Source organism: Ursus maritimus, unplaced genomic scaffold, assembly GCF_017311325.1.
Source record: "Ursus maritimus isolate PB19 unplaced genomic scaffold, ASM1731132v1 scaffold_12, whole genome shotgun sequence".
In the NCBI taxonomy this organism is placed as follows: domain Eukaryota; kingdom Metazoa; phylum Chordata; class Mammalia; order Carnivora; family Ursidae; genus Ursus; species Ursus maritimus.
Window position 1 is genome coordinate 62,181,789 of NW_024423564.1, and position 27,300 is coordinate 62,209,088.

At 40.1% G+C, this 27,300-nt stretch overlaps 2 protein-coding genes across 4 annotated transcripts in view; one reads left to right on the plus strand and one right to left on the minus strand.

Moving 5' to 3' along the window:
• Nucleotides 1–1,957: 1,957 nt before the first annotated feature.
• On the minus strand, nucleotides 1,958–16,975 carry PRPF38A (pre-mRNA processing factor 38A). The gene is made up of 10 exons (XM_008699199.2): nucleotides 16,804–16,975; nucleotides 14,676–14,835; nucleotides 13,051–13,172; nucleotides 10,984–11,069; nucleotides 8,127–8,237; nucleotides 5,612–5,724; nucleotides 4,992–5,018; nucleotides 4,783–4,880; nucleotides 4,279–4,327; nucleotides 1,958–3,700 (listed from the first exon to the last, which is right to left on the minus strand). Exons 1-10 carry the CDS (start codon nucleotides 16,931–16,933, stop codon nucleotides 3,658–3,660), a joined length of 939 nt encoding a protein of 312 aa, XP_008697421.1. The 5' UTR covers nucleotides 16,934–16,975; the 3' UTR covers nucleotides 1,958–3,657.
• Nucleotides 16,976–17,056: 81 nt separating this feature from the next.
• The window catches only part of ORC1 (origin recognition complex subunit 1), a 37,802-nt gene continuing 27,558 nt past the window's right edge, over nucleotides 17,057–27,300 (plus strand). The window contains exons 1-6 of one of the 3 annotated variants that reach the window (XM_008699201.2): nucleotides 17,057–17,145; nucleotides 17,279–17,405; nucleotides 20,985–21,084; nucleotides 23,268–23,367; nucleotides 24,009–24,136; nucleotides 26,156–26,334. In XM_008699201.2, the coding sequence (XP_008697423.1) occupies nucleotides 23,273–23,367; nucleotides 24,009–24,136; nucleotides 26,156–26,334 (402 nt within the window). In that variant the 5' untranslated portion in view covers nucleotides 17,057–17,145; nucleotides 17,279–17,405; nucleotides 20,985–21,084; nucleotides 23,268–23,272. Of the gene's footprint in view, nucleotides 17,406–20,984; nucleotides 21,085–22,888; nucleotides 23,368–24,008; nucleotides 24,137–26,155; nucleotides 26,335–27,300 lie in introns of those variants that run through there. The other 2 variants (XM_008699200.2, XM_040627307.1) reach the window with 2 other exon arrangements.

Below are 27,300 nucleotides of genomic sequence, written 5' to 3' on the forward strand. Positions count from 1 at the left end.
CCTAAAAGTCCATCAACCAGAAATAAATAGTTAAGAGCTGATGAACTTCACTCATTCCACCCCTCTTTTATTTAAGTAATCTTTACACCCAACATGGGATTTGAACTCATGACTGAGATCAAGAGCTACATGCTCTTCCACCTGAGCCAGCCAGTCTTTGTTTCTTAAACATAGACATACATACAAAGAATTTTACTAAAGTGGGCTCATATGCTATGTTTACTAAATATAGCAAATTAATTTTACTTGGATTTAACAAGAAAAAATGTGAAATGAAGAAATGCTCAACCTTGAAGTTTTTTCTATGGTAGTTCTAAAAGATTCCTCTTAAAATAAGGACAATTATAGAAAACATTAAAGAGGCTAGAGTTATTTTTTCCTAGTTCTCATGTATGTTTAATTAGAAACCATGTATGACTCCTGTTATGAAAAATTAAATCAGCACACTTAACAGTTCCTCTAATTCTTGGTTATATTACTTCGTACATAGACAATGTTCACATATAAGTTGAGTCCTAAAATTACTTCCCATTATTTTTTTTTAGTTTTTAGAATATTTGGTACCACTCCTTTTACTGCTTTTTTCAAAGTCCTTAATTTGATTCTTGTTGGCTGAATTTCATTATCCCGCAGTTTTCTTCCCAAGTGATTGGAATGCCTATTCTCTTTACATTTTAAAGACATCTTTGACTAGGTATAAAATTCTGTCACTCTTTATTTTCCACAGACCTCTAGAGCCTTTTGCGTCACTGCCTTATGCAGTTTGCTGGAAGATGAGGCCAGCTTTTTTTTTCCCCGTCATTATATAGGACTTGATTTCTCTGCTTAGATGTCTGTATAAACCTTTATATCTTAAATTCATCAGGATATTTCTTGATAGATTTTATTTCTAGAAAATTTTCTTGTATCTGGACATTGAATTTACTGAATAGCTTCATCTAGGATTTCATGTGTTCTATTACCTTTGTAACTTTTATTTTCCATTTTTATTTCCTCCAGCCTATTTTCTCTATGCTTTATTTTATACTCTTTTATTTCTTCAATTTTTCACATCTTCATTTAAGCTCCACCAAGCTTATTTTCCATCTCTTACCTTTTAATATCATCTTTGAACTTGTATACTTTGCATTTTTTTTTTTAACATCACTTTACTATGGTCTTTTGAGTCTGAGAACTTGTTACTTTAACTTTCTGTAGGTAGTGCCCAGCACATGTGATCATTCTTTTCTGATTAATGCTTACTTAACCTTAGGTCATAGGTCAATCTATAACAGAAAGGGGCTAGGGGAACGAGCTTTAAGTTGAATTGTTGTTATATTGGAAGACTTACACCAAATTAATTGTGGGAAGCAAATTAATTGTGGGAAGTGAAATAAATTTAGTGGTTTACACCCAATATTAAAAACATACTAAAATTGTTTTACAGAATATATGTGTATAGAGGTAAAATGCTCCTTAATATTGGCTAGTCAGAGTTAGAAAGCTACAGTTCCAGGGCCTCATCCAGTAGGCTAGCACATAGGTGACAGAAATGGCCCTCAGCAGTTTGTCCTTAAGCCCCATCTCCTCTGCAATTCTGTAATTTACCAAATCAATCTCTAGAGACGAGATGTTCAACATACCCCACTCAAGAACTCTTAGCTCTTTGAAGTAATGAAAGAATAGGAACAATCCACTTCTTGATATAGGTTGGCTGTATTACTATAATTTGGTTCAGGTTTCACCATATACCTAAATAAGTGTGCATTAAGTTTATAGTTTGGGGAGACTTATTTCTCTTATTAAAAGTCATTGGGGGTTTTTTGGGGCAGGTTTTTGAATTTTTTAAAAAATTCAATATTTTATTTTAACAATATACTGCATGATAACTTGGCCATAGGACATTAAGCCAGAAGGCATTTCTTTCCCTCTAGATCACTTTGGTGAAGAAATAATGGCTAGGACTCAATAACAGATGTAAATAGAGGTGCTTATATTTAATTCTTAAAGGCAGTCCTATATATAGTTGTATAATGTGTAACAACAGCTCCTATGGTCAACTTTTATTAGCTCAAGTATTATCAGGAGAGGAATCATTGAAGAATGTGAAATCTCAAATATCCCCAAATGCTTTAATATGCTGCAAAAGTCCTTCAGTTCAATAGCAAGCAAAAGAATGTTTATTGTATGACCAGATATAGCTTCCCAAGAAACTGGATCCTGTGAGGCAGTTGGTCTTCATAATTCTTGCTGGGTCCAGAGCTGTAGGAAGTCAAATCGCTCTCCCTCCCCCACTCTTTTTCACTTTTCCCTTTTTCAAGAAAGAAAGGTAAGTACTGGTAGACTGAACTGTTCTAGCAAAGATCCCAACACCCTCTTGATTATCAGTGCCCATGGACACTTCGCATTTCTTATTTTGCTTCTGAATCCTCAGACCCTTAGCTTCTTTGCCTTACTATCTCCTAATTCTCCTGCCTTTATAAATGGTTCATTTCCGTTTTCAGTTGGTTGATTGCACTGCTTCCTCTCACCAGTGTTGAGTGTTGCCAATGATTCTGCTGTTGGCTTTTCTTACATAAACACTTCCTGGGCAATCCCATTTAATTCTACATCTTCCATAATTCTCTAAATGTTGTAAATTCAGGGTTAGATCACTATGCTCAACTCCAGGTCCTATTTCTAACAACCTGGGCTTTATCTTGTTATACCACAGCAGCCTCTAATTACACTTTAGGATAAATTGTGAATGTATCACTTTTTACTACCAACACAGCTTTGACCACATGCCCCTCTAAAGCCTGGCTTCTTCCTGTTGTATTTTGTAGCTTTGTGAATGAATGGCACTGTTTTCTAGCAATTTAGGTCAAAACCCCAGGTGGTATTAGATCCTTTCCTCCTCTTTTCAGTCTTGTTGCCCTACTGCTAATGACTACACTTGCATAACGTCAGTGCTTAAAAGATAAAGGCTAAGCACCATAACCTAGAATTCAAGGCTCCTGAGGAAGAAGAAATATTGTATAAGAATGTTGTATAAAAGGTATTAAGTTTCATTGTTGAACTGTTCAATGTAACTGGCTGAAATGATCCAGAGAAGTCTTAAATTTGAATGCTGCCTTTTCTTTACAAAGCTGCCGCTAACTCGTCAGTTTTCATGCTGTTATTACGATATGGTCCTGCAGGGGGAGGGGAAAAAGCATCGGAGGTAATAGGTTTTACTGACTTGATTTTTGAGTGTAATAGCAGCACAAATCTCAGGATTCTCAGAACAGTTCCCATCGTGGAGCAAAACAAAACTAAACTACAGAAAAATGGAAAATGGGTGTATAAAACTTAATAACAAAAGGGTCAACAGGCAGCCACATCCTATCCTTGTCATTCATCCTCTCCCCCACTCAAATCCTTTCTACCCTTATAAATTTGAGTACAGTCGATGTTGGTTGCACAAAGGGATCCAAAGCGCCCTTGGGAAGCACTATCCCCTCAAATGTGGAGTATGACTGACTCAGAGAGATACAAAACTCAGCACCTCTTTCATTTAAGAAAAAAAGAAAGTGGAGAAACTTTGTTAAAAAGAGCTAAAATATTCTCATAGCTGCCTGGGGAGTAGGTCTTAATCCTTCCACATAGATGCCTTCGGATCCACAGGTGGCCATTTGGACTAAAACCAAACTGAGTCCATTACTCATTCCCTCTCCGGCTCTTCTTGTGGCTTTTCTTAGATCTGAAATGGTAACACATACGAACCATAATAAATTTAACAGCTGTTCAAGGAGCTAGGCAAGAACTCTGAGGAAGATGGGGTATACAGATACTGATGAGGATAGAGAGGATACCCAATATTCATTCATTAAATGTGCTTGGTGTTATGTCTCAGAGCAACAGTGAGTGAGGTATTACTATCCAATTTACCACTGAGGAAATGATCTCTGAGAGGATAAGAGTGTACCTGATGGTGTAGAGCATATAGCAGTAATTCCTAACTAAGGTTTATCAAATCAAAGTGACTTGTCCAATGTCCCTCAACTGTTAAGTGTTGAAAGTTGGGACTTAACCGCAGGTCTCCTGAGACCAGAGTTCATGCCCATTATCCAAAGCTGCAATCCGGTAAGGAAAAAACCAAAATTACACAAAACAGATACATAATTCTAGTAATTCTCAGGGCAATGGGTGGATTTTGTCCTGTAATAAAGGAAAATTCCTAAATATCCCCATTAAAACAAAATTTCAGGTCTAACTTAGTTGTGTGATTGGGACTTTAATTTCTGAATAAAGAAAAAATTCTTAAAAGTCAATCCGTACCTTTCAGGAGATTTTGAGTGGCTCCTGTGTCTGTGACTACGGTGATGACCTGGGGAAGAAAAGGCCACTGGATGAGTGTTATTCTACCCACCTACTCCTCCACCATCATTTTCACTTCCCCAATCCCTTTAATTGGTGTAATATTTTTTTGGCTTATGCTAGACACACCTCTTGGTAGCAACTCTCTGAACTGTGTATTTATGGGGGAGTGTAAGAATTGAAGCCATTTCATATGCATTCGAGGGTTATAGCTAATTTCACAAACATCACATTGAGTATTTACCACTATGTTAGGTCTTATTCCTATAATTTCAGATGAAAAAACTGAAGCTCATCCTCCTTTCAGCAAAGCTTGCAAGAGAAAGTGAAGATGTGAACTTTTAATTTTCATATTCTCATTTCCTTTTAAGCAGTAATACAGCCAGGCACTCCTGTACTGGAGGAGGCTAAGCACTTACTACATTTCTTTAAGACCACCAACAGCAAAAGGCCCAAATGCTATACCTGGGGACTTGGAGCGGGATCTGTGCCGTCTGTCTCGAGATCTGCTGCGGTGACGTCTTGGGCTTTTGCTCCGATGCCTTTCTCGGCGAGGGGAGGGGCTGTGGAAATGATTGGTCAGATCCCTTTATCTGACATTATACTCACCACAACAGCACCCCTCCCTCCCCAAAGCCTCCCTATCTTTCATTACAAATCAACCGAAGGCCTACCTCCTCCTCTTAGGAGACCGACTCCGCCTATACAGAAGAAAAGAGGAAGAACCTTAGTAGGTACATTGCAGTTATAGATTCCAAAGATTGCCCCCAATTCTTAACCCATTTCTGTTATCCATGACCTTTGTCCTATAACTTTTTATTAGTGAGCTCCCACTCTAAGGCTGGGATTGGTCATGTGACCTGCTTTGGCCAATAGGGTATTTGCAGATGTGATACCAACAGATACTGGAAGGAAATTTGCATGATTGAGCTTGTCTGCTCTTTACTTTTGCCACTGCTGTGAGAACATGCCTGACCCAGCCTAGAATGAGGCACACAGAGATGAGTTGCCCAGTCATCCTCATTAAAAGCCATCCTATACTAGCAAATAGACAGCTGACCACAAAACAGGTGCATGAACTTCAAACTGCCTATCCAAGCCCCAGCTTAAATCACTGACTGCAGACTTGTGGAACTAAATAAACGGTTACTGGCTGCCACGGAGGTTTTGCGGGTTGTTTTTTTTATAGCAATTACTACACTGGGCAAACATTCTCCACAATCTGAATTTTTTCCTTCCCTGCCCTGAAGTCCAAACTTCTATGCTATGAAGAGGCCAAAGACTAGGGCCGTACCTTCTGGGAGACCGGCTCCTACTCCTTCTATAGCGCAATGTGGGAGAACGACGGGGCTTGTCCAAGTCTCGGTAGCTTCTCCGGCGGTGATCAGGTGATGGGACTCTCTCCAACTGAAAAAGAAATGGGTAGTAGGTCAGCGATGAGCACAGACTTACAGAGAACCATTTAGGGACAGTATATACACTCCCCTCCTTATCCTGTCCCAAATTCTACCTTCAAGTGACTTTAAACACAATAAATACACAGATAACCCTAAGGACAAAAAGAACTACCAAATAAAGCTGAACTGATTCCAGCAATCCCACTATTGTTCTAGTGTTGGTACTACAGTGTTGGGACTATGTAAGCAGAGTGAGAGCTATCTTAAGAAGCTAGATTTCCAATGTGAAAGAAAAGAGATACAGACGTAAGATCACTAATATTAAGTATAAGGTGTACTTTAATCTTAAAATTTTCCTGTAGGTCTGCCAACTGACCAAACCATAGCAGTGAGCATTTATAGTGCCCAGACTGTGGTATCTAAATACCATTTTCCCTGTAAATGAAACCAAGGGCTCCCTGGAAAAATGGCTAATTTCAGGTTGGGGGCAGAAGCTTATAGAACATGACCTGAACATATTACCCTATCAGAAAGCAAGGAGTCTGAGACTACCATGATTGTATCAGTCTCATAAATCAAGTTGGGGCCCCCCCCACTGGCCCAAGAGGGAACAATTTCAGTATCAACAAGGACTATGATAGTTTAAAACACACATCTAATTTGCTTAAATCCATGCATTTACAATGTTACCAAGGACAAAAGCTCATCACATTGGGAAGATACTATGGAATCACTATTTTAAAAACCGATAAAGAGAAATAAATAATCCAATATTTATCTTTTCTATATCAACAGTACCTATGAAATTTAGGAGATTACTCTTTACAGCAGCGTTATAAGTAATAAATGATGAAAAAACAAAGAATTAGAATATCACCATTTTACAACCCCTAATGGGTCTAGGCAGAGATCATCTAGGCACAGTGGCTCCTAATATGACAAAAAGCCAGACTTGGCTCACCCTGGGGGCGGGGGGGAGTACACACCAGTACCTATGAAGTACTGTATTACTCTACTCCAAAGCCTACAAAAATCTCAAATCCACCTGAGCCTCGAGATCTAAGAATTAGTTTATATAAGATACAGGGGACAAACAAACATGTTAAGTGACCTCACAGGGACACCGTCAGAAAAATACAGATTGTAAAAATCTGTATAGAATAATATGACTTGATTTATGGACCCTGTTTGAATGCTAATTCAAACTACTAAAAAATACAGGACAAGGGGGGAAATGTGAATACTGAACACTGTTTCCTTGTTTCAAGTTTTATTTAAATTCTAGTTAGTTGACATACAGTGTAATTTTAGTGTCAATACTGAATATCTGATATTAAGAAATTACTGTTGATGTGGGTGTGACAGTGGTATCATGGTTAGGCCTTTTCTGAAATATGGATGAAACATATGACGGCTGTGATCTGTGTCAAGAAAACTGGTGTGGGGACAATTTGGTATAGAGATTTAAAAGAAATAAAATGGCCGAGTTGATATTATGGAGGCTAGACGATGCGTAAATGGAGGCACATTCTCTCTTTGGTAAATGATTGAAATTTTCCATTAAAAAAGGAAAAACAGAATGCCTACTTTTGGTTTACTCACCACAGAAGAGCACCTCAGCCTTGCTTGGCTTTAAATTCATGAACTAAGATGATGCTTCCTTTTGCACTCACCTTAAAGGAAGCCTACTGGCTCAGAGATACACTTCCATATACACTCAATATCCATAAACCATTTCTTGCATTTCCCCCTAGCCTTTTTGGATACATAAGATAGTTTCAGATCCTTCTTTTCTAACCATAAGCATTTCCACATTATCATATACTTTTCGTAACAGTTTTAATAGCTAATAGTCTGTTGAGTTGATGATAGTTTACCTGACTGCTTCCTGATAATAGCTAAGTTGCTTTCAGCTTTTCAGCATTTTAACTAGTAAAGAACATAACCACGCAGTACGGTTTTTTCCCCCTAAACTAGGCTGCCTACTTAGGATAGGTTCAACTATGAACAGTATTATTTTTGTTCCAAGTATTTATTTTAATAGCTACGAACTGTGAGTCAATTATAATGTCCCAATACTATGCGAAGGGTTTTATATGTATCTCATTTAATACTCATGATAATCCTGAGAGAAAGGTATCACTCTCCTTGCTTTACAAAGGAAAAGACTGACATTAATTTGCACAAGATTATGGAGAGCTGAGATACAAATCAAAGTCTATTTAACTCCAGTGCCCATACTCTAAATGATAAATACTGTATTCTCTGGTTACACAATATTTAAAGAAATTGGTTCTTTGGTTAAAGAAAGTTAAAAATTAAAGTTTGAAAACAAAACAGGGAAGGACAATTCCCCCCATCCCATCCCCATAATTATCCCTCCTTCAACCGTTAAGCTCCCAGGTGCCTGACCTTCTCATCCTCCTCTTCCTCCTCTTCACTGGACTCCACGTCATCCATGTCCTCTTCTAGAGCGCTAACCCGAGGCTCTAGCTGCTCAGCTTCCTCTAGCACATAACGTTTCTATAGAAAGCATAATGAGAGTCAGGAGGCCTTGTTCTCTACGTCCTGAAACCCCAACACTGGGCCTCTAGGACTAACAGGAAAACTAGTGAGCAACAGCTGAGGCAATTTCATTTCAAGGACATCCTAGACAGTTCAAGATTTTCCTAAGGAATTTAACATTCTTGGAATCTATACTCTTACACCCTCCTGTAAGTAGATAAATACAAAGTTGAAGGGAACAACTTCATTTTCTGTTGGCTCTATTCTCTGTGATCTTTTACTCTTAAGATCACTAAAATAGTATAGGCATAGTATAGTATAGTATAATATAGTATAGTAATAGTATAGTATAGGTGTAGCCCTGAATAAAAGATGGAGCTTCATATACAAGGGCCAATACATTCACAGCTGTAACTCTGGTGGCTGGTAGTTCCAAGAGAGGGTCAGCGCAGAATCTACTCCAAGAGACCTACTGAGGCCCAGCCCAGTTTGGGGGCTGAAGAGTGCCTCGGGTCCTGGTCAGGAGTAGCACCAGCTCCACTTGACCTGGGATTTAGGGAACTGTCTAGTACAGTCATGCATTTTGAACCAAGTACAGGATATAAACAGTCCATCTCCTGGTTCCATTTTCTTTTGAAATGTGGCTTAGCTGGCTTAATGCATGATTAAGGACCTGAAAGGCAAAGATGAGTTAAAAAATGCCAAATGGGACTGGCTGGGCCATAAGATCCCTTAAAATTTTCTTGTGTCCAGAACATAAAGAACGTTGGATAGCCCTGGAATAAATAGTAACATATAGCTTAGATCTTACTCACTCTTAACAAAATTCTATAAAGGGGAAAATAAGACAAAGCTGCTACTCTGTGAAGTCTGTCCCTCATTAAAGAGCTCCTTGGAAAAAGGCTCTCCAATTACAGGATCACCAGTTTGGGATCTAGGACTGCATCAGACAAGAGCATCCCAAATTCCTAATGCTCACCAGACTCAGAAGTGACTAAAATCAATATATTAATTCATAATATTTGTGTTTGATGAAATTAGAATTCATTTCAGAGCAGCTCCTTGCTAATGTCAGGGCACATCAGAGGCTAAACTGATGAGGTCCTTAATAAGAACAGAATCAGAATAAAAGGTTGTCTTAAGGGTCACTTCATCCACAACACACAGAGGCCCATACCAGACCACACTTCTTGTTGATAAAACATACATCAGTAAGATTTCAATTTCTGTCTCAGTGAGGCATGTTTTATGGTCTTCTACGCTCTATGCAGACCGTCTTATTTTATTTACATCAATAGGCTTGCTTAAAACTGAATGGGCTTTCGAACCCTTAGCTACATACTGATTGCACTTCAAAATAATCCATTTCTTACAGTATTTCTAAAAAGGAGAGCACCCATAACCACAATGAAGTGTGAAAGGTGGGCCCTGAAAGCAGATCTTCAGTTTTGAAATCTTATTCTCTTCACTACACAGTCTGCAGTAGCCAATACAGAACAGGAAAGATATACCACACTCATTTTCAGGATTTTTATTTTATAGATTCTTCTAACTGGGTCACTGTGGAGGAAGAGTTGATTCATTGCATTTAAATGTGAGCATTCATCTACCAACTACTTTTTACCCAGCTGATTTGATGCTTCATCTGACCCATTTATCATGTATCTTTTTTTTTTAAGATTCAGATATCTGCAATTTATTCTATTTCCTACTTTGAAATAATTATCATGAAATATATACTACTATGCTGAGTGAAGGAAGAAAAAAAAAACATGTATTAATTCCAAAACACATCTGTTGTGACAGACAGCATATCAATGGCTGCTTAGGGGTGAGAGAGGAGGGAAGGAAGGGATTACACAAAAGGAAAAAAGGAAACTTTTGGGGTGATGGATATGTTCACTATTCTTGATTGTAAGGACGGTTTCAAAGGGTATACATAAGGCAAAACTTAACAAACTGTACACTTTAAATATATGTAGTTTAATGTATGTCAATTATACCTTAATAAAGCCATTTAAAAGCAAAAAAGCCTCTGTTCAAATGAAATCTCATCCTCAAGCCCAATATGTAATTTAGAGAAAAAAGGAACTACTCTGGTTGGAATACGTGGGGCTGTCTCCTCTTACTCCTCTCAGCAGCCTTAAAACAGTCGCACAGAGTAGTTTAAAGACCACTAAAGTAGCCTAATTTCCCCATTTTATAGATAGGAAGATAAAACCAGGTTCCATAGCTAGTCAGCTATAACAACAGAAATTTAATCTCCTAATTCTCTCCTCCGTCATCTCTCCATTATAGATCATTCCCTTTCTCTTTAGGCAACCTACTGTTCTGTTTTCCCTTTGTATCTTACAACAGTAGTTTTAAAATAATACTCTGCAAAACCCATTCCTGAAAGGTGCTTCATGGATCATCATTTATCACTAGGAAAAGGAGCAGAGTTATAAAGGTGACATTTAAGGGGTTAATATCTCAGTCTACTACTCCTGACCTTTTATCTGTTTTACATCCTACAATTTCCTTCATATAACATTTTAAAGAAGATAGTCTTCCTGTGTTACTCACTTTTAAAGCCCTACCCTTCAAATACTTTATCTGTCTTCCTCTCCCAATCTGCTTTTTCATACATGTGAAGACTACTTATTAAGATAAGAGGACCCCTGAGATCCATGGGCTTCAGTGTTTTGTTGTGTATGTGTACCTGCCTGTCTCCCTGTCTTGGGGAGAGAAGGGTAACTCTGATAAGAGACCTTTTATATCTTACCTGTAGCCGGGGTAGAATGATATCACAGACTCTCTCACTGTGCAGCAGTTCATCAATAAACTCATCTACATGCATCAGTTCAAACTCTGAAAGAACAATCATCAGCTCAGGCAACTTGGAAATAAATTTATATAGCCCATAAGAAAGAAGTATAGACTCTACATGAAAAATATCTGTATGTAAAAAGTACTCGGTATAGAAAGTGTGAATGAATCCTCTACAGCCTCCCTTCCCTGCACATTTACTAGTAAAGCCATTTGGTGTGGCAGTTACAGAGAAGGGATTACTGACAGATCAGGGCTCAAACTACAGCCATTCATAGCCTTGTCATCATCACTTACCTTCATTCATTCAGCTCACCTTTACTGAGGCCATCTATATGCCAAGCCTCTTCTTGGAGCTGGGGATAAAGTGATGCATGAGGTTGTCCCAGTTAGCAGGAGACACAACCCAAAAGCAAGCGCAAACAGTTCTGAACTGTATAGGGGTGTTTTTTTGTTTTTCTGTTTTTTTTTTTTCAGATTTTATTTGAGAGAGAGAGAGTGTGTAAGAGAGAGAACAAGCGGGGGTGGGGGTAAAGAGAGAGGGAGAAGCAAACTCCCTGCTGAGCAGAGAGCCCGATGCAGGGCTCGATCCCAGGACCCTGGGATCATAACCTGAGCCAAAGGCAGATGCTTAACCGACTCAGCCACCCAGGTGCCCAGGGGTGATGTTCTTGAACAGATCATATTACTCAAGTCCAGTTTCTCATGTGAATCCACTATGTTTCTAAATATAGAGCATGTATCTTTTTTTTTTTATTAAGTTTATTTTTTATTTTTTTTTAAAGATTTTATTTATTTATTTGACAGAGATAGAGACAGCCAGCGAGAGAGGGAACACAAGCAGGGGGAGTGGGAGAGGAAGAAGCAGGCTCATAGTGGAGGAGCCTGACGTGGGGCTCGATCCCGTAACGCCGGGATCACGCCCTGAGCTGAAGGCGGACGCTTAACCGCTGTGCCACCCAGGCGCCCCTAAATATAGAGCATGTATCTTATAAGGTAAATGAAGCAATAGGTTTTCAGAATTTTCATAGTAAACATTACCTTAGTTCAGTGGTTCTCCAACAGGGGTTAACTTTGCCACCCACAACTAGTGGGGCTGCTACTGGCATCTATTAGGTAGAGGCCAGGGATATGGCTAAATATCCTACAATGGGCTGGACGGCTCCCCACAACAAAGAATCATCTGGATCAAACTGTCAATAGGTTGAAAAACCCCATCTTAGTTTAACATAATATAAACATAAATAAGGAGTTCCATGATGGCCATGACCATGTCCACCTTGTTCACCATGTTATTTCGAGTACATAGCACAGTAGCTGGCATGACATTGGCACTTAATTATGTATTTATTCAATAAACAAGTTAATAAGTTTATAAAGTTTACAGTAAAATACCAAATTCTTGACCTTCTACTGCTTAATGTTACATGTAGAGGTAAAAGGCAAATGTTACTAGTCTTCTGTTACGACACTAAGTAGGAAGAAAAAGGTTTTGACTGCAATCCCCCTCTACCACAAAAAATATCTTTGTAAAATGTATGGAGCCACCCCCTTTGGATATACTTACTATTTTTCAGTGGGATTCCTACATAAGTATGAGTACAATTTAACCTATAGTACAGTGTGAAGTACAGTGCTAGAGAAGAGGCCGTTAAAAATAACCATGGTGATGTAACGTATGGAAAACTAACTTTATAAAGCTTAGGGAAGGCTTTTTCAGAGGTCATTCTGGAGGGAGATCATATGGGGTGGAGCACATGTGGAGGGAGCACATGATGCAAGGCTGGGATTGACATAAGATGCAGCTGGAAAGGTAGACAGACACGGGTAGACTGGGTAAGGCCAACAGGAAGTTCAGAGTCTACTGGAGAACTCCATGCAGGAGGTGGAGAAACCGAAATGAAGACAGTAAGAACAAGGATGAAGAGTATTCATAAGGTATGTTCCATTGTGAAGGCAGAGATATTGGTGAAATAAAAACCGGTTCAGGGAGGAAGGTCCAAACACTTGGTGCCATACTCACCCCCATTTCGATTCTGGCTCTTGATTTTTCGATAGTCATTGTAGAGAGGCTCTAAGTACTTGTAGCAATCAATGGCAGTGCCTGTCAGCCTCATGTAAAGTGCTCCCAACATGCGGACATACCTGACAGAAAGAGGACAGTGAAACAATAGGCCATCCTAAAAAGTTCTTGTTCTTGGGTTTCATACCTGGCTTTTCTCATGACAGTAGTAGATATAAAAGTTCTTTCTCTTCTTTGACAGATGAGAGAAATGCAATTTTAGAGGCAACATGGGGCAGTAGAAAGATGGATAAAATATGGAGACCTGGGTTCATGTTCCCATTCTACCACTTACTGGCTGCAGGAACTTGGGACATGTTGCTCAACTTTCAGAGTCTATTCTATCATGTATAACATGAAGATAGAACCTATTTACTTCATAGGATTAGTGTAAGAATCAAATGAGATACTGAATTTAACAATAACATATATGTTTACTAACAATACAAGAAATAATATACATAGATGTGAATATATAAATTGTTGCTAGACAGCGCAGAGTGCTGGTTCTGGAAAAAAGTCAAAAGTCCTCTGGGTTACAATTTTGATTCCATTACTTACTGTTTGTTACATTAGACAAGTCACTTGCTTTCTCAATCCCTGTAAAATGGAGCTGGTAGTGCCTAATTTGCTGGCTTGGTTTATTTGGTGAGAATGTGTGTGAAGTGCTAAGCATAGCATACAGCACATAGTAAGTGCCTTATAAAAGCTATTTTCTAGCTGTTAATGTTTTGTAAGATTCCTTTTTCTTTTCTCCTGTGTCCAACTACCCACTCAAATTCCCCACTTGGCATTTGAAACTCAGTAGTTTCTTTATATGACAAACAGAATGGAGTAGAAAAGAATTTGAACACTGAAGCCGGCTGTGCCACTTACTAGCTGTTTGACCTTGAGGAAATTACTTAATCTGTACCTAAGTTTCCTCCCTTGTGTAACAGGGATAATAATTTTGCAGGGGTGTTATGAGGGTTAAATAAATTATTATATGTAAAGCCCTTAGAGGGTGGCACATAATAAGCTACTATGTCTGTCTCCTATACGTCTCTGTGAACTCCTTGAGAATGAATAATACAATAATATGAGCAGCTGATATTTTGGGGGTATTTACCACGCAAAAGGCACTGTGTTGTGAGATATACAGCACTATCTTCTTTAATCCTCATATCAATCTTGAATTGGTATCATTGTCTCCTTTTTACAGTAAAGAAAGTAAAGCTCAAAAAATGTAGTAACTCCTCCACGTTCACAATAAGTTTGGACATGACTGGACCTGAGTCTGGACATGAACCTACACCTACATCAAAGTTTTCCCACTTATCTACCACATTATGTAGTTTTCTTCATCTTTGAGCATCCACTGCTTCCAACATGCTAGGCACTCACTTCTGCTTAATATATGTTCAGTGAATTTGTGAAATGCTTTTTGGGAGAGAGGGGTAGTTACCAGGACTGAGAATGTATAGGAGATCAATACAACCAGAACAGACAAAATAACAAGATACATTGTTTTCACTCCTCTTAACCAAAGCCAAATTCTGGACCACTGAAACTGAAGTTTTATATTAGCTAGTCAAAATTTCACTCACTTGAAATCTTCATTTTTGATAAACTCTACAATGATATCCTTCTCAGGTTGAATCTGAAGCATCTTCAAGGTCAAACACAGAAAGGGAGTTGGCTTTATGTTGCCACCATAGACACCACCCACAAACCTTAACTCCATGGCTTTATCGACTACAAGTTCAGCTAAAAACAAAAAACAAAAAACAAAGAGGCATATTAGGGGCAAGCTTTTCCCAGTTTGAAGTGGAGATAAGTTAGTTCAAGGTTTGGTGCTCCTGAATACTAATCAACAGTTTAATGTTAGAAGAACAAGTATGTATTAATAGTAATTATAATAGCAGCCAATATACACTGAAAGATGACTACCTGCCAGGTACTCTGCTAAGCATGTCATATTATCTCATTTAATCTGCACAATTAGCTATAACATTCCTGCACTGAGGCTGTTTTCAGCTAAGGAAAACAAAGGCTAAGAAAGGTTAAGTGACTTCCTCGGGGTCCACAGCCAGAGAGGAGCAGGGCCTGGATTTACACGTAAGCAGTCTGACTTCAGAGTCTGTGCCTGTCACCATTATGTTTGGAGAAAAACAGCCAGATTCTGAGTTAAAAGAATAACAGCAAACGACTGAATAGCTACATAATCTTGAGCAAATGTCATCTATAGAATGGGGGATAATAACCTTCTGCAATTGTTTTCAAAAGCAAACACTAGCTGTGTGAACTCTAGGGCAAGTCATTTTTTTTTTTTTAAGATTTAATTTATTTATTGGACAGAGAGAGACACAGCGAGAGAGGGAACACCAGCAGGGGGAGTGGGAGAGGGAGAAGCAGGCTTTCTGCTGAGCAGGGAGCCCGATGCGGGGCTCAGTCCCAGGACCCTGGGATCATGACCCGAGCCGAAGGCAGACGCTTAGCGACTGAGCCACTCAGGCGCCCCAGTAGGACAAGTCATTTTACCTTACTTCTTTTTAGGCTGTCAGTTCAAATGTGAATAATAAAGATACAAAGTTTCAGGGCTACAGTGAGAGTCAAACCTATAGCTAGGTGCTAAATACCGGAGATGTAGGTAGAGGGATAAAGAAGGACAAAATTACTGCGCTTACAGAGTTTACAGTCTGGCAAGGCAAAAGAATTGAAAAAATAATTGAAAGTGTGATGAATAGTTGAAATAAGATGCAGAATGCAATACAATTATACAACAAGCGAACATAATCTAGCATTGGAGGGAAAAGGTCATGAATTCACTTTTGGACATACTGTGTTGGCATGTCTTGGAATTAGAGATTTAGATCTCAGAGAGAGATCTGGGTTGGAGAGATAAATCTGAAGGCATCAACATATAAGATGTAACTATAGTATGGAGATCACCCAAGGAGAGAACTATGTAATGAGAAAAGGTCCCAAAATTTATGACTCCAAAATTTAACAGTTGATTCAGGGAGAAACAATATGATGTGTCCATGGGCACACGGGTAGTGGTGGTGGCAACAACAGTAACGGCACAGGAGTAGTTAACAGTGCTAACAACTAGCACCACCATTACAACCAATGAGTGCTTCTTAAAATATATACCTGTAACGATACCAAATACTTTTAATACATTATTGCATTTAATGCTCAGAGAAACCCTTTGGGTAGGCATTATACTCGTTTTACAGTAGAGGAAGACATGGTTCACTGGGGTAACACAGCTACTAAAATGAGGAGCTGGAATTCAAAGACTGAAAGACTACCTGGAGGCCTTCTCTGAAGAACTGATATTCCACCTGAACGTGGAAATACTGCAAATGATCCAGATTTAGGGATAGTAAGACCCTGAATTGGGTTTCAGGTATGTTAAAGTTCCTTTCAGAACTTCAGAGTCCCTGACCTTAACAGTTTGGGAACTCAGCAGATAATTATTAAACATGGAAAGACCCAAAACCCCAACACAGACATCCTTCGAAATAAGCAAATTCCCGTGTCCCCAAAGCCCAACACAAAACTAGGCACAAACTAGCACTAGGTGCTCAAATTTTTCTGAACGACTGACAGATTCCCCTCCGGTCTCACGCCCGGGGACCAGTCCCACTGGGGACCAGTCCCACTGGGGCCCAGTCAGGAGAACTGGGCCACAGGGCGGGGGAGGAGGGTCCGCGCGCTGCCGCTCACCCGTCAGTCCAAAGCACTCCTCTTTCCAGTACTTAGACTCATAGATTCGCGTCCGAATGATCTTCTCCACCAGATACTGAGGATTGGTGCCGTGGATGCTATGCGCATCCTTTACCGTACGGTTCGCCATTTCAGAACGCCTTCAGTTCTATTTCCGTCGGGTCCTTTAATGCGTCACATCCAGGTTAAAAAAAATCTGAGAGGGTCGGAGAAGGGCGGAGGAAGTCTCTCTAAACAGCTCAGGCCACCGTCGTCACACCGGAAATGCTGCAAGGAAACGAACTTCCTTCCGCGAGCGGCGTCGCCGACCCAATCAATGATGGCCGCTGCATGTTGGCGGACGTAAGACGTGCATCCCCTCCTGGATGGGCGGGGCTGAAGGGCTGGCTGGTGACGGAACGTGGGGACAGCCTGGGGGCGGGGCCACGACGTTTGGCGCGAAATTTTCTATTCTACACCTTCTTTTCCTAGCTAGGCCTCCACTTTGGCTTCGGCGTGCGGCCAGTGGCTGTAAGAGGAGTACAGCTGGGTCAGGTTAGAGTTGCTGCGGCTCCGCAAACTCCTGGACCTGAGACGGTGGGAGCGGAGGGCTTCGGCGCCCGGTGAGCGTAGCATTCTGGGGCTGGAGGGGTATCTGAGCGGGGAGACTGGAGAAGTTGTTCTCTGTGGACTCAGTCATTGATTCATTCAGCAGATATTTACTAAGCGCCTGTTAAGTGCCAGGCACTGTTCTAAGCCCATTAGGAGCATTTTTCTTTTCCACATCCCGATTTGTAAAAGGCTTCCCGCTCCGCCAGGGACTGAGAGTTTGCAGTTGGGGAAACCGGAAGCCAGCTGCAGATTCCTGCCCTCAGCGCCCAGAGATCTCATTAATGATCTTAACCATCCTTCCTATTTGCTTTGCCCTTGTGAAGCTTTTCCATCTTTTACCCCTTTGAGGTGTTGTGAACCAAGCACCACAGGGAAAGCAGAACAGCAGAAATTATTACCCCATTTTACGGATGTAGCAATTGAGCCCAGAGAGACTTGTCTAGGTCGCTTTTGTAAGAGGCCGGGCTCCCACCCAAGGCTCCCCCCCCAAACACTCCCACCCCCCAGGTGAGCAGCTCTTAATTGCGGGACTCTCATCCACCTTCTTTTTAGGGGAGAAGTCTAATGGCATGCCTTCTATTTCCTTTAGTCTAACCCCAGAGTAGAAGCGCCTTCTAATTTTCACAGTTGGAAAAAGCACTGAACTTAGAGGCATGAGATCTGAGATTCTTATCCTGGGCTACTGTCTGCGAAACTGCAATGATTAGATATGTCAGTTTTCGATTTTAGTTGTTTGTAAAAATGGTACCCTCTTCCTTGCGGTTATTGGGTATTTTTGAATGCCAACAGAGGTTTCTGATGTGAGAGGACGGTATACCAAGTCTCCCACAACCGTTTTAAACGTTAACAGAGGGCAATATGTGGATGTTAAAAGGTTTATGAATTCCCTGAAATTAAATGCAAAATTGTGTGTGAATTGTATGCGAGTTTCCTAACATTCCTCAAATTCTCTCTCTCTCTCTCTCTTTTTTTTTTTTTTAAGATTTTATTTATTTGGCAGACAGGCAGTGAGAGAGGGAACACAAGCAGGGGGAGTGGGAGAGGGAGAAGCAGGCTTCCCGCTGAGCAGGGAGCCCGATAAGCTGGGATCATGACCCCAGCCGAAAGCAGAGGCTCAACAACTGAGCCACCCAGGCCCCCCCGCCTTTTTTTTTTTTTTTTAAAGATCCACTCTCTCTTACAAATAAATACAAGGGATTAAGGGAGTGGGGAAGTGAATTTGCCATTTTGCATTTTCTCACTTAATCTGAGAATAGTGCCTGGCACACAATGGGTGATTAATATATATTGGTTGAATAAAAGGAAGATTCTATTATTATCCCCATTTTGTGGGTAAGGAAATTGAGGTCCATTTGACTTCCCAATTAGTGGCCGGGAAGCCTGTCGTATTGTAGTAAGCTCACCAGAAACAAGTTTTCTCAGGCATATATTAACATTATCTGCTTTCACACAGGTGTTGTAAGGTGAAGTGGTTAGAGTTGTTGGAATCCGGCTGCTCAGGGTTTGAATTAAGGCTGTGCCATCCTGTGTAACATTGGGACAAGTTAATCATTTTGAAGTGCTAATAGCACTTACCTTTCATTTGGCAAATACTTATTATTGAGAGTCTGTTGTGCACTTAGTATGTACTAGCATTGTACTACGATTATTTTGAGGGTTAAATGAGATAAATATATAGAGTTTTGGCTTCACCTTCTGTCATATTGGCTCAGTACATACCTGCTTTCATTTTTACCGCAACTCCCTCATGTTTTCCTTGGGTGTGGCACCCTGCACTGCGTGGTGTGTATGTTCCAGATTTCTGGTATCTGCAACAAATTAATTGAGAGCCTGTGGTGGTTATCTCCTAGAAGCCAAAGCCTTTGCTCCACCAAGTCGGGCCTGCCTTTTCACCCCATTCATCATCCGTCTTGGGTAATCTCTCTGCTAATGGTGGGTGAGATGAAATGCTGGGTCCTAAGGTAAGAAAGTGGGGTAACAGTACAAAGAGGTTTGATATTCTTATCCTGCCTCTGTAGAGGGATTCTCGATTAATTTTTTGGACTTTTCATTGAAAAATAACTATATACCGACAAGTGCACAAATCATGAATGTACAGCTCAGTGAATTATCTTACAGAGAACATACCTGTGTAACCAGCTTCCAGATCAAAAAACATGATCAGCATCCCAGAAACATGCCCCTTCTCCACTGTGCTCTCTTTCAGTCACTTAGGTTACCTTCTGTTCTGACTTCTAACGCCATGGGTTACTTTTAACTTATTTTTAAGCTTTATATGAATGGAATCAATATAGTAGGATTTCTTTTGGTGTCTGATTTTTTTAGCTCATTGTTATTTTGTGAGATTTTCCCCATGTGTGCAGTTGTAGTTGGTTTAATTTCATTGCTGTATAGTGTTGCTATGAGCATTTTGGTTCATGTCTTTTGATGATGTGTATGTTTTTCTGTTGGGTATATTGTGTTGGAACTGCTGAGTCATAGGACGTGCATATGTTCAGCTTTAGTAGATACTGCCCATTTTTCAAAGTGGTTTTACCAATTTACATGCTTTCCAGCAGTGTATGAGGTTTCTGGCTGCTCTATGTCCTAATACCACACTTGGTACTCTCCTAATGATGTTTAAAACCAGTTTGTTATTCATTCATTCATTCATTCATTCATTCACCTATTTTATGCCAAGTCCTAACCTAAGCTCTGGGAAGACAGTTCTGAACAAGATAGACAAGGTCCCAAGATCTGTGCTTTTTGGAAGTTAACATTCTAATGTAGGAAGTACAATAAATAAGAAAGTAATATAATGCATATTGCTTTTTGATCATAGGATGGTATAATCGAATATGACCCTGATGGACAGTATAAGGTGGTGGGAGGGTAAATTTCCATTGGGTATTAGTGAAGGCCTATCAACGTTTTACTGGGGCTGAGACCTGAGCCATCCTTGAAAAGATCTGTAAGAAGAAAGAACAGCAGTGGTGTAATAAGTTTTAGGGCACCAACAATCTTGGTGTTTGAAGTTTGGAAAAGCGGGCCTAGAGCAGAGTGATAGACCAGGGTGAGGCAGGTTTTATGTCCAAACCCACTTAGTCTTTCTTGCAATATCCCTGTTTACTCAGCCTAGGGTAAATCACCCACCCTTGTTTGTGACACATATGTCTGTGTACTGGTCTCATTGAATACAGCTCATGATCTCCTAGAAAGGGAATGTTACATTTTATCTTGGATTGGTTTTTGGAGGAGGTTGCCTGCTTTAGTAAGCTTAAATAACTTCTGGATTTAGAAGAGTTGAGAGCATGGATTTTTTTTATTCTCTTAGGTATACATGAGTACTGTATAGGTATGGTGGTAGTCCTTCTGTTGGCCGATTTGGGGTTTGAAAAAATGAGATTATTGTTTCAGTGTAACCAAGTATCATAGTCAAAGTTACAAATCAGACCATTTTTCCTACAGTTAAATTATTCAGGAACTGTAGACAGTTTTCTGGGAGATAACCAATTTCCTACAAAGCACTCTCAGTGATATTCCAGGTTTTTTTTTAATGGCAGAATTTAGTGAGAACTGTAATTGACTTGCATCTTTTGTTCTCTTGGTAGCCTGTTTTGCCTGATTGCGTTGTGGGAAGGTGAAAAGTTCCAGGTTTACTTCTGACAGTACCGTTTTAGATTATCCATTAAAAGGAATATCTGTTGTAAGGTAAGTTAGTGTTATGTATTTCCTTGAAAACTTACTGAGATTCAAACACTTTTACTAAGTTTTACCAAAAGCTGATTGGATATAACAAATCCAAATTCATTTTTTACTTGAGCACAAATCTTTTACTTGTTTTTACTCATGAGTCTTTGCTCTTTGTTCATTTCTGTGGTGTACTTAATTAAAATTAGATTGATTTTAATACTACCATGTTGTGAATTATAGAGTACTCTTAATGTCCTTTAAAGCAGTCTTTCAGGCATCATTTGTAAGCTGTGTATTTACTAATGACTTAGTATCTTTTCTTCTTTTTGCTAATTAGTTTCCTTAAAGTATACTAAAAAATACCCTTTTTAAAAGCAGAAAATCTTATAGGTCAGAATGTTCCCAAGTAGAGAACAGGACATAATGCTACTGAACTTCAGGAAATAAGCTTGTTTCATCAGGAGGTCAGTTTGCTATTAAAATTCTGTTGTTTTCAACACAGACTGAGATTATTGGTCCATCTATCAGTAATTCAGAGTAATTCTGTCAGATGAATTAAAGAAAAAAATTCTTTAACCCTGGTTTTGTCAAATTTTAGCTCCATAAAAACAGCATTTAATTTAGAGGATAGATTTATTATCCTAATTACTTAAACTTAATATAATAGATTGGCATTATTATTAGGACTAATAGATTGCAGTTTTCAAATTGTAGAGGATTGTTAGATACGCTTGGATTTTTTCATTCACATTTCTGTTTTTGTTGGTAAAAGTGTCTCTTTTTTCCCCATAGACTTTAATACAAGCATTTCTTTTCAGCTACTCATAATTACTGATAACTAGGCCCTGTCAGCTGCAAAGGAAAAAACCCTTTCAACTGCCAGAGTGGTTTTGTTTTTGTCTTTAATGTAAGTGTAATGATACACTTGATAAAACCCATTGCTGTTCCCTTAAACGCCTCTTGCATGTTTTTGCCTCTGTCCATTGGAATCCCTCACTTAATTTTATCTTATAAGGGGCACCTGGGTGGCTCACTTGGTTAAGCGCCTGCCTTCGGCCCAGGTCATGATGCCAGGGTCCTGGGACTGAGCCCCACATTGTGCTCCTTACTCAGCAGGGAGTCTGCTTCTCCCTTTCCCCCTGCCTGCCACTCCCACTGCTTGTGTACTCTCTCTCTGTCAAATAAATAAATAAAATCTTAAAAAAACTTTTTAATCTTGGGGCTCCTGGGTGGCACAGTGGTTAAGCGTCTGCCTTCGGCTCAGGGCGTGATCCCGGCGTTATGGGATTGAGCCCCACATCAGGCTCCTCCGCTATGAGCCTGCTTCTTCCTCTCTCACTCCCCCTGCTTGTGTTCCCTCTCTCGCTGGCTGTCTCTATCTCTGTCAAATAAATAAATAAAATCTTAAAAAAAATTTTTTTTTAATCTTATCAATAGCTACTTTTCAATATTCAGTTCAGAAAACCCCTGTAGGTAGCCTTTGCTGCCTGAACAGCGACAAGACCTCGTCCTTTAACTTGCAGTAGTCTCTCTGGCTCCATCTCTTGGCCCTTCATGCTGTTAGTTGTCCTTTAGTGCATTTATATATATATATATATATATTTTTTTTTTTTTTTTAAAGATTTTATTTATTTATTTGACAGGGAGAGACAGCCAGCGAGAGAGGGAACACAGGCAGGGGGAGTGGGAGAGGAAGAAGCAGGCTCCTAGCGGAGGAGCCTGATGTGGGGCTCCATCCCAGAGCACTGGGATCACGCCCTGAGCCGAAGGCAGGCGCTTAACGACTGCGCCACCCAGACGCCCCTAGTGCATTTATATTTTATCCCTATCTCGATGTTAAGTGTTATAAAGATACTTACAACCGTGTATCACTGTCTTTTAGCGTCAAGTTGTTAGATGTTTAATACCTATCATTGTGCCTTGTAGCTAGTAGGTACTTCTAAAAATTTATAGTTTCTTTTCCTACATATTGACTCTGCATAAGAAGAGGTAAGGCATAGTACAAGATATATGCAAATGATACTAAATTATCTATCTTCAGTATTTATAAAGCTTGACTTTCCTCAAAGAAAATGTTTTCTAAAATGTGCGGGAATGTGGCAGGGGCAGAAGAGAAGGCTGAAGTCATTGAAGGCGGGACTGTGTGCTAGAATCTATCAGAGCATTTACATATTAACTCAGAGTTAGTGACATTTACACAGGAGCCATGGCGTACTACCCCACAAGGCTGAAGACCAGACAAACTTATTCGTGGGTTGGCAAGCCGTTGTTGGACCACGAACTACGCTACCACACCTATAAGTGAGTGATGGACTCTGTTGGTTGTCCTGGAAATAATAGCTTCTCCACATTAAACTGTTAATAACTTGTATCCAGTATCCAGCCTGTTCTAGTTACTACAGATTAAAAATTGAGGAACAATAAATATGAATGGATTATAAGGAAGGGTTTTATTTGATACAAGATGATAGCATAAATATAGCAATGATTGAGGAAGACATTATGTCAAGTTAATAAAATTTGGTATGTATGATGATGCTATATTTAGTTAAAGTGGGTTCTTTGTATTTCTGTGTGATAACAGCATAGGATTCGGTATTGTTGCTATGTCTTCTCAGCCCTAGAGGTCTCTGAAAATTTGGATACTGTTATTGGGCAGCTTTCATGCTTTGGGAAACCTTTGTTCTTTGTCAATAACTGAGAGAGGTTAGGGTTCATATTAAGGCCTCTAGATTAACCATTCACCCTAAATTCATTCAACCCATTTCATTTCTTCTTGCTTATGACTTTATGGGTGAATTGGTTTCCTAGTAGGAGACTTAGTCATCAGAGAGAAACTATGTAGAGGATTTTCCAGTTGGAAAGCACTTTCATCTACCCAGAGGGTCTGAAGACCTTGGCTCACCCTGAGTGATTTCCTAACATGTTTCTTTCCTTCCTAGAGAAATGAGTGTCAAAATAGAAGGTGGTCTGACTGAGATTCACATCCAGGTTGGACAGTTCGTGTTGATTGAAGGGGATGATGATGAAAATCCATATGTTGCTAAATTGGTTGAGTTGTTTGAAGATGGTGAGTTTGGGGCTGGAATAAAAACGATTCCTTATCATGAACAATTGGGAGCTGCAAGATTTCTGATTGCTGATTTCTCTGTTCACAGCATCATATAGGGTGTAAGCCCTAGATTCTGAGGTGGGGTCACTTAAGCACTGGCTGTACCCTCTTATACCTAGGAAACTCCCTATTCACTAGAGCAGTTTTTGGTAAAAATGGGATTAGAGGGCTTCAAGAATTTAACTTTTCCATTATTTTTAGGAGTGGGTTAGGATGGTCATTAAGGCAGGATTTTTGGGATGGATGAAGGATGAATTCAAGACGGGGAAAGAAAAAAGTAGATGATTTGCACTATCATACAGACTTGTCTTTTAATATTAGCATGAGGAAGTTAGGGGGAAGAAAAAAAATAGGTGATTTGCACTATCATACAGATTTGTCTTAATTTTAGCATGAGGAAGTTAAGGGGGAAGATAGGTGATTTGCACTATAATACAGACTTGTCTTTTTTTTTTTTTTTAAGATTTTATTTATTTGAGAGAGAGCGAGTGGGGTGGGCAGGGGGAGAAGGAGAAGCAGACTCTCCACTGAGCAGGGAGCCCTATGGGGCTCGATCCTAGGACCCTAGGATCATGACCCAAGCCAAAGGCAGATGCTTAACCGACTGAGCCACCTGCACCCCTAGACTTGTCTTTTAATTTTAAAATGAGGAAGTTAGTGATTAATTTTGCACTGTAACTTTTTTACAAGGGAGGAAGTAAGCTGGATTAGGAAGGTGTATTAGTTGACGTTCAGTCAGGAACACAAAAACACTAGATATTTTACCCATGGGACCTATGTTTAGTGTTGAAAAGGCTGGAGGAGCACAAGGTGGTATTCCCAGAGATGAGTAAGTGCAGAAAGCCATCGCTGCCCCTAATGCTGGAAGAGCACAAGGTGGTATTCCCAGAGATGAGTAAGTGCAGAAAGCCATCGCTGCCCCTAATGCCGGGGGAGCAGAAGGGAAGGTAGAGCCAGCATGTCTGCATTCACAGCCCTCAACTGATTTTCTGAGCCTGTAACCCTCTGCAAAGCAGAGAAGAGTGCAGAAAGGTGGGAATGGGACAGAGTTCTAAAAGGAGGATTAAGAAGAAAGATAGCAGTGGCAACTACACAAAACCGTGACTTTCAAAAGCTAGGAGGGAATTCTGTGGCAGTTATTTCTGTGGCAGTTTGTATGCCTGAAAGAAGGAACTGATAGAGTGAGTGGATAAAGATGTTTCACATTACAGAGATAGGAAGAATATTTGACAAGTGGGGAGGAAAACCTCATCAAAGGAACATCCACCAGGGGGAGCACATCAGCACCATGGGCTTTTGTATTTGAGGTATGGGCCTTTGCGTATAGATTTTGGAATCTTTGTGGGATGCTTCATTGGATGGCTTCAGTCTTTCTCTGAAGAGAGCTGGGGAAGAGAAGAGGTGACAATGATGGTGGCACTAATGAGTGTATGTCTTTTCACTTGGACCTAATGCTGGTATGGAGTGATGTTAATGGTATATTGTAAAGATGAAGCTAAAAATTGCAAGCACCTGTTTGTCAGAAGTCACCTCAGTGGCTATTGCTCTAATTTTTGCCAGGATTTTTGTTTTGCTGCTTTTTGGTGGCTTCTTTATAATCACTGATTTGCAAGATTTGTTCAGTGCCTGTGATTAGAATTTCTTCTCTCAAATGCCTTTTGTAATTTCTTTGATGACTGAGAACCTCCTTAGGAAGTGGAGCAAAGTGAGAAGGACACGGGTGCTGGGTGGAGTCAGATTGCTGCTGGTTGGTCCTGTGACCTTTGACAAATTATTTGAGGTCCCCCTAACTTGATTACTTTACCTGTAAAAAGGAGAGAGCCATAGCACCTACCTTGTAGGGCTAATGTGAGGATTAAAAATAATATGTTAATCAAGTATTATCAGGTGCTTAGCACAGTGTCTGGCACATAGGAAGTGCTTCACAAATGTTCATGCATTTTCTTAACACCTCCCTTTTTCACCTATCCCTCCTAGATTCTTTACCTCATTCTAAGAAACGTGCTCGAGTACAGTGGTTTATCCGATTCTGTGAAGTTCCTGTCAGTAAACGGCATTTGCTGGGTCGGAAGCCTGCTGCCCAGGAGATATTCTGGTATGATTACCCTGCCTGTAACAGCAACATTAGTGCTGAGACCATCATTGACCACGTGCAGGTAGGTGATGCCTTGATACTCGGGTTCTGTCTTGAAGCTGATTTCTGGCTGCCTCCTAAAGTGCACGCTCTCAAAAACATGACCAGCTCTAATTTATCCCACGGAAATGAATTTTTTCCTGTTTGTCCTCTTTCCTGCTTGCTGCCTACTTCATCTTAACAAATATTCATCGCGAGCACTTACCATGTGTTAGGAGGTGACATTTAGGTTGTGACCCGAGGGATAAGCAGGAATTAGCAAATGAATCTCAGTGGGAAATTATATTTAGCTGTGACTGTGGCAGGCACAAAGCATTGTGAGGACGGATACGCTCGCGTAAATGAGGACTTCGCCTTGAGTAGATCAGTATGAAGAGTGTTAGTTGCTAAGGGCAAACTTGTATGGTGGGATTTTGTGATAAATCAGGTTCCAGTGAGCTGTAGGATGAATGGAGACCTGGTTTGGAGACTAAGATACAGGTTATTTCTTGAGCTACTTAAGGCCCCCCAAATAGGGGATTATATCACGATATGAAATGTGGTCCCAAGTTTGGTTTAACGGTAAGGCAGAGAGCCTTAGGTCTGGCATGACCAGTCAGGTTTTGCCAGTCTGTGAGCCCAGCATAACATATGCCTCAAAATAATTTGTCTCTAAGTTAAATGAGTAAAGGAACAAAAGGCATACATAGAAGTTGAAGCAGCAAAATGGGTCGATTTAGAAAGGCGGAGAGGGAAGAGGGTATTTAGGAAGGAGTATGTTGGGGGAGTTGAGGAGGACTGTGACAAGCCAACCTCGAATAGTGATGAAAGGCCATTTGGAAGAGTACTGAGCACTCAGGAAGTAAAGTGGGGCCAGATTTTAGAAGGCACCAAAAACCAGTGTAATAATCAGATCTTGCTGTAGCAAGGAGCCATTATAGACTTGAGCAGGGGAGTATGCTTAGAGAAATTGTGGGGAAATTTGGCATGAGTGAATAGACTGGACTGG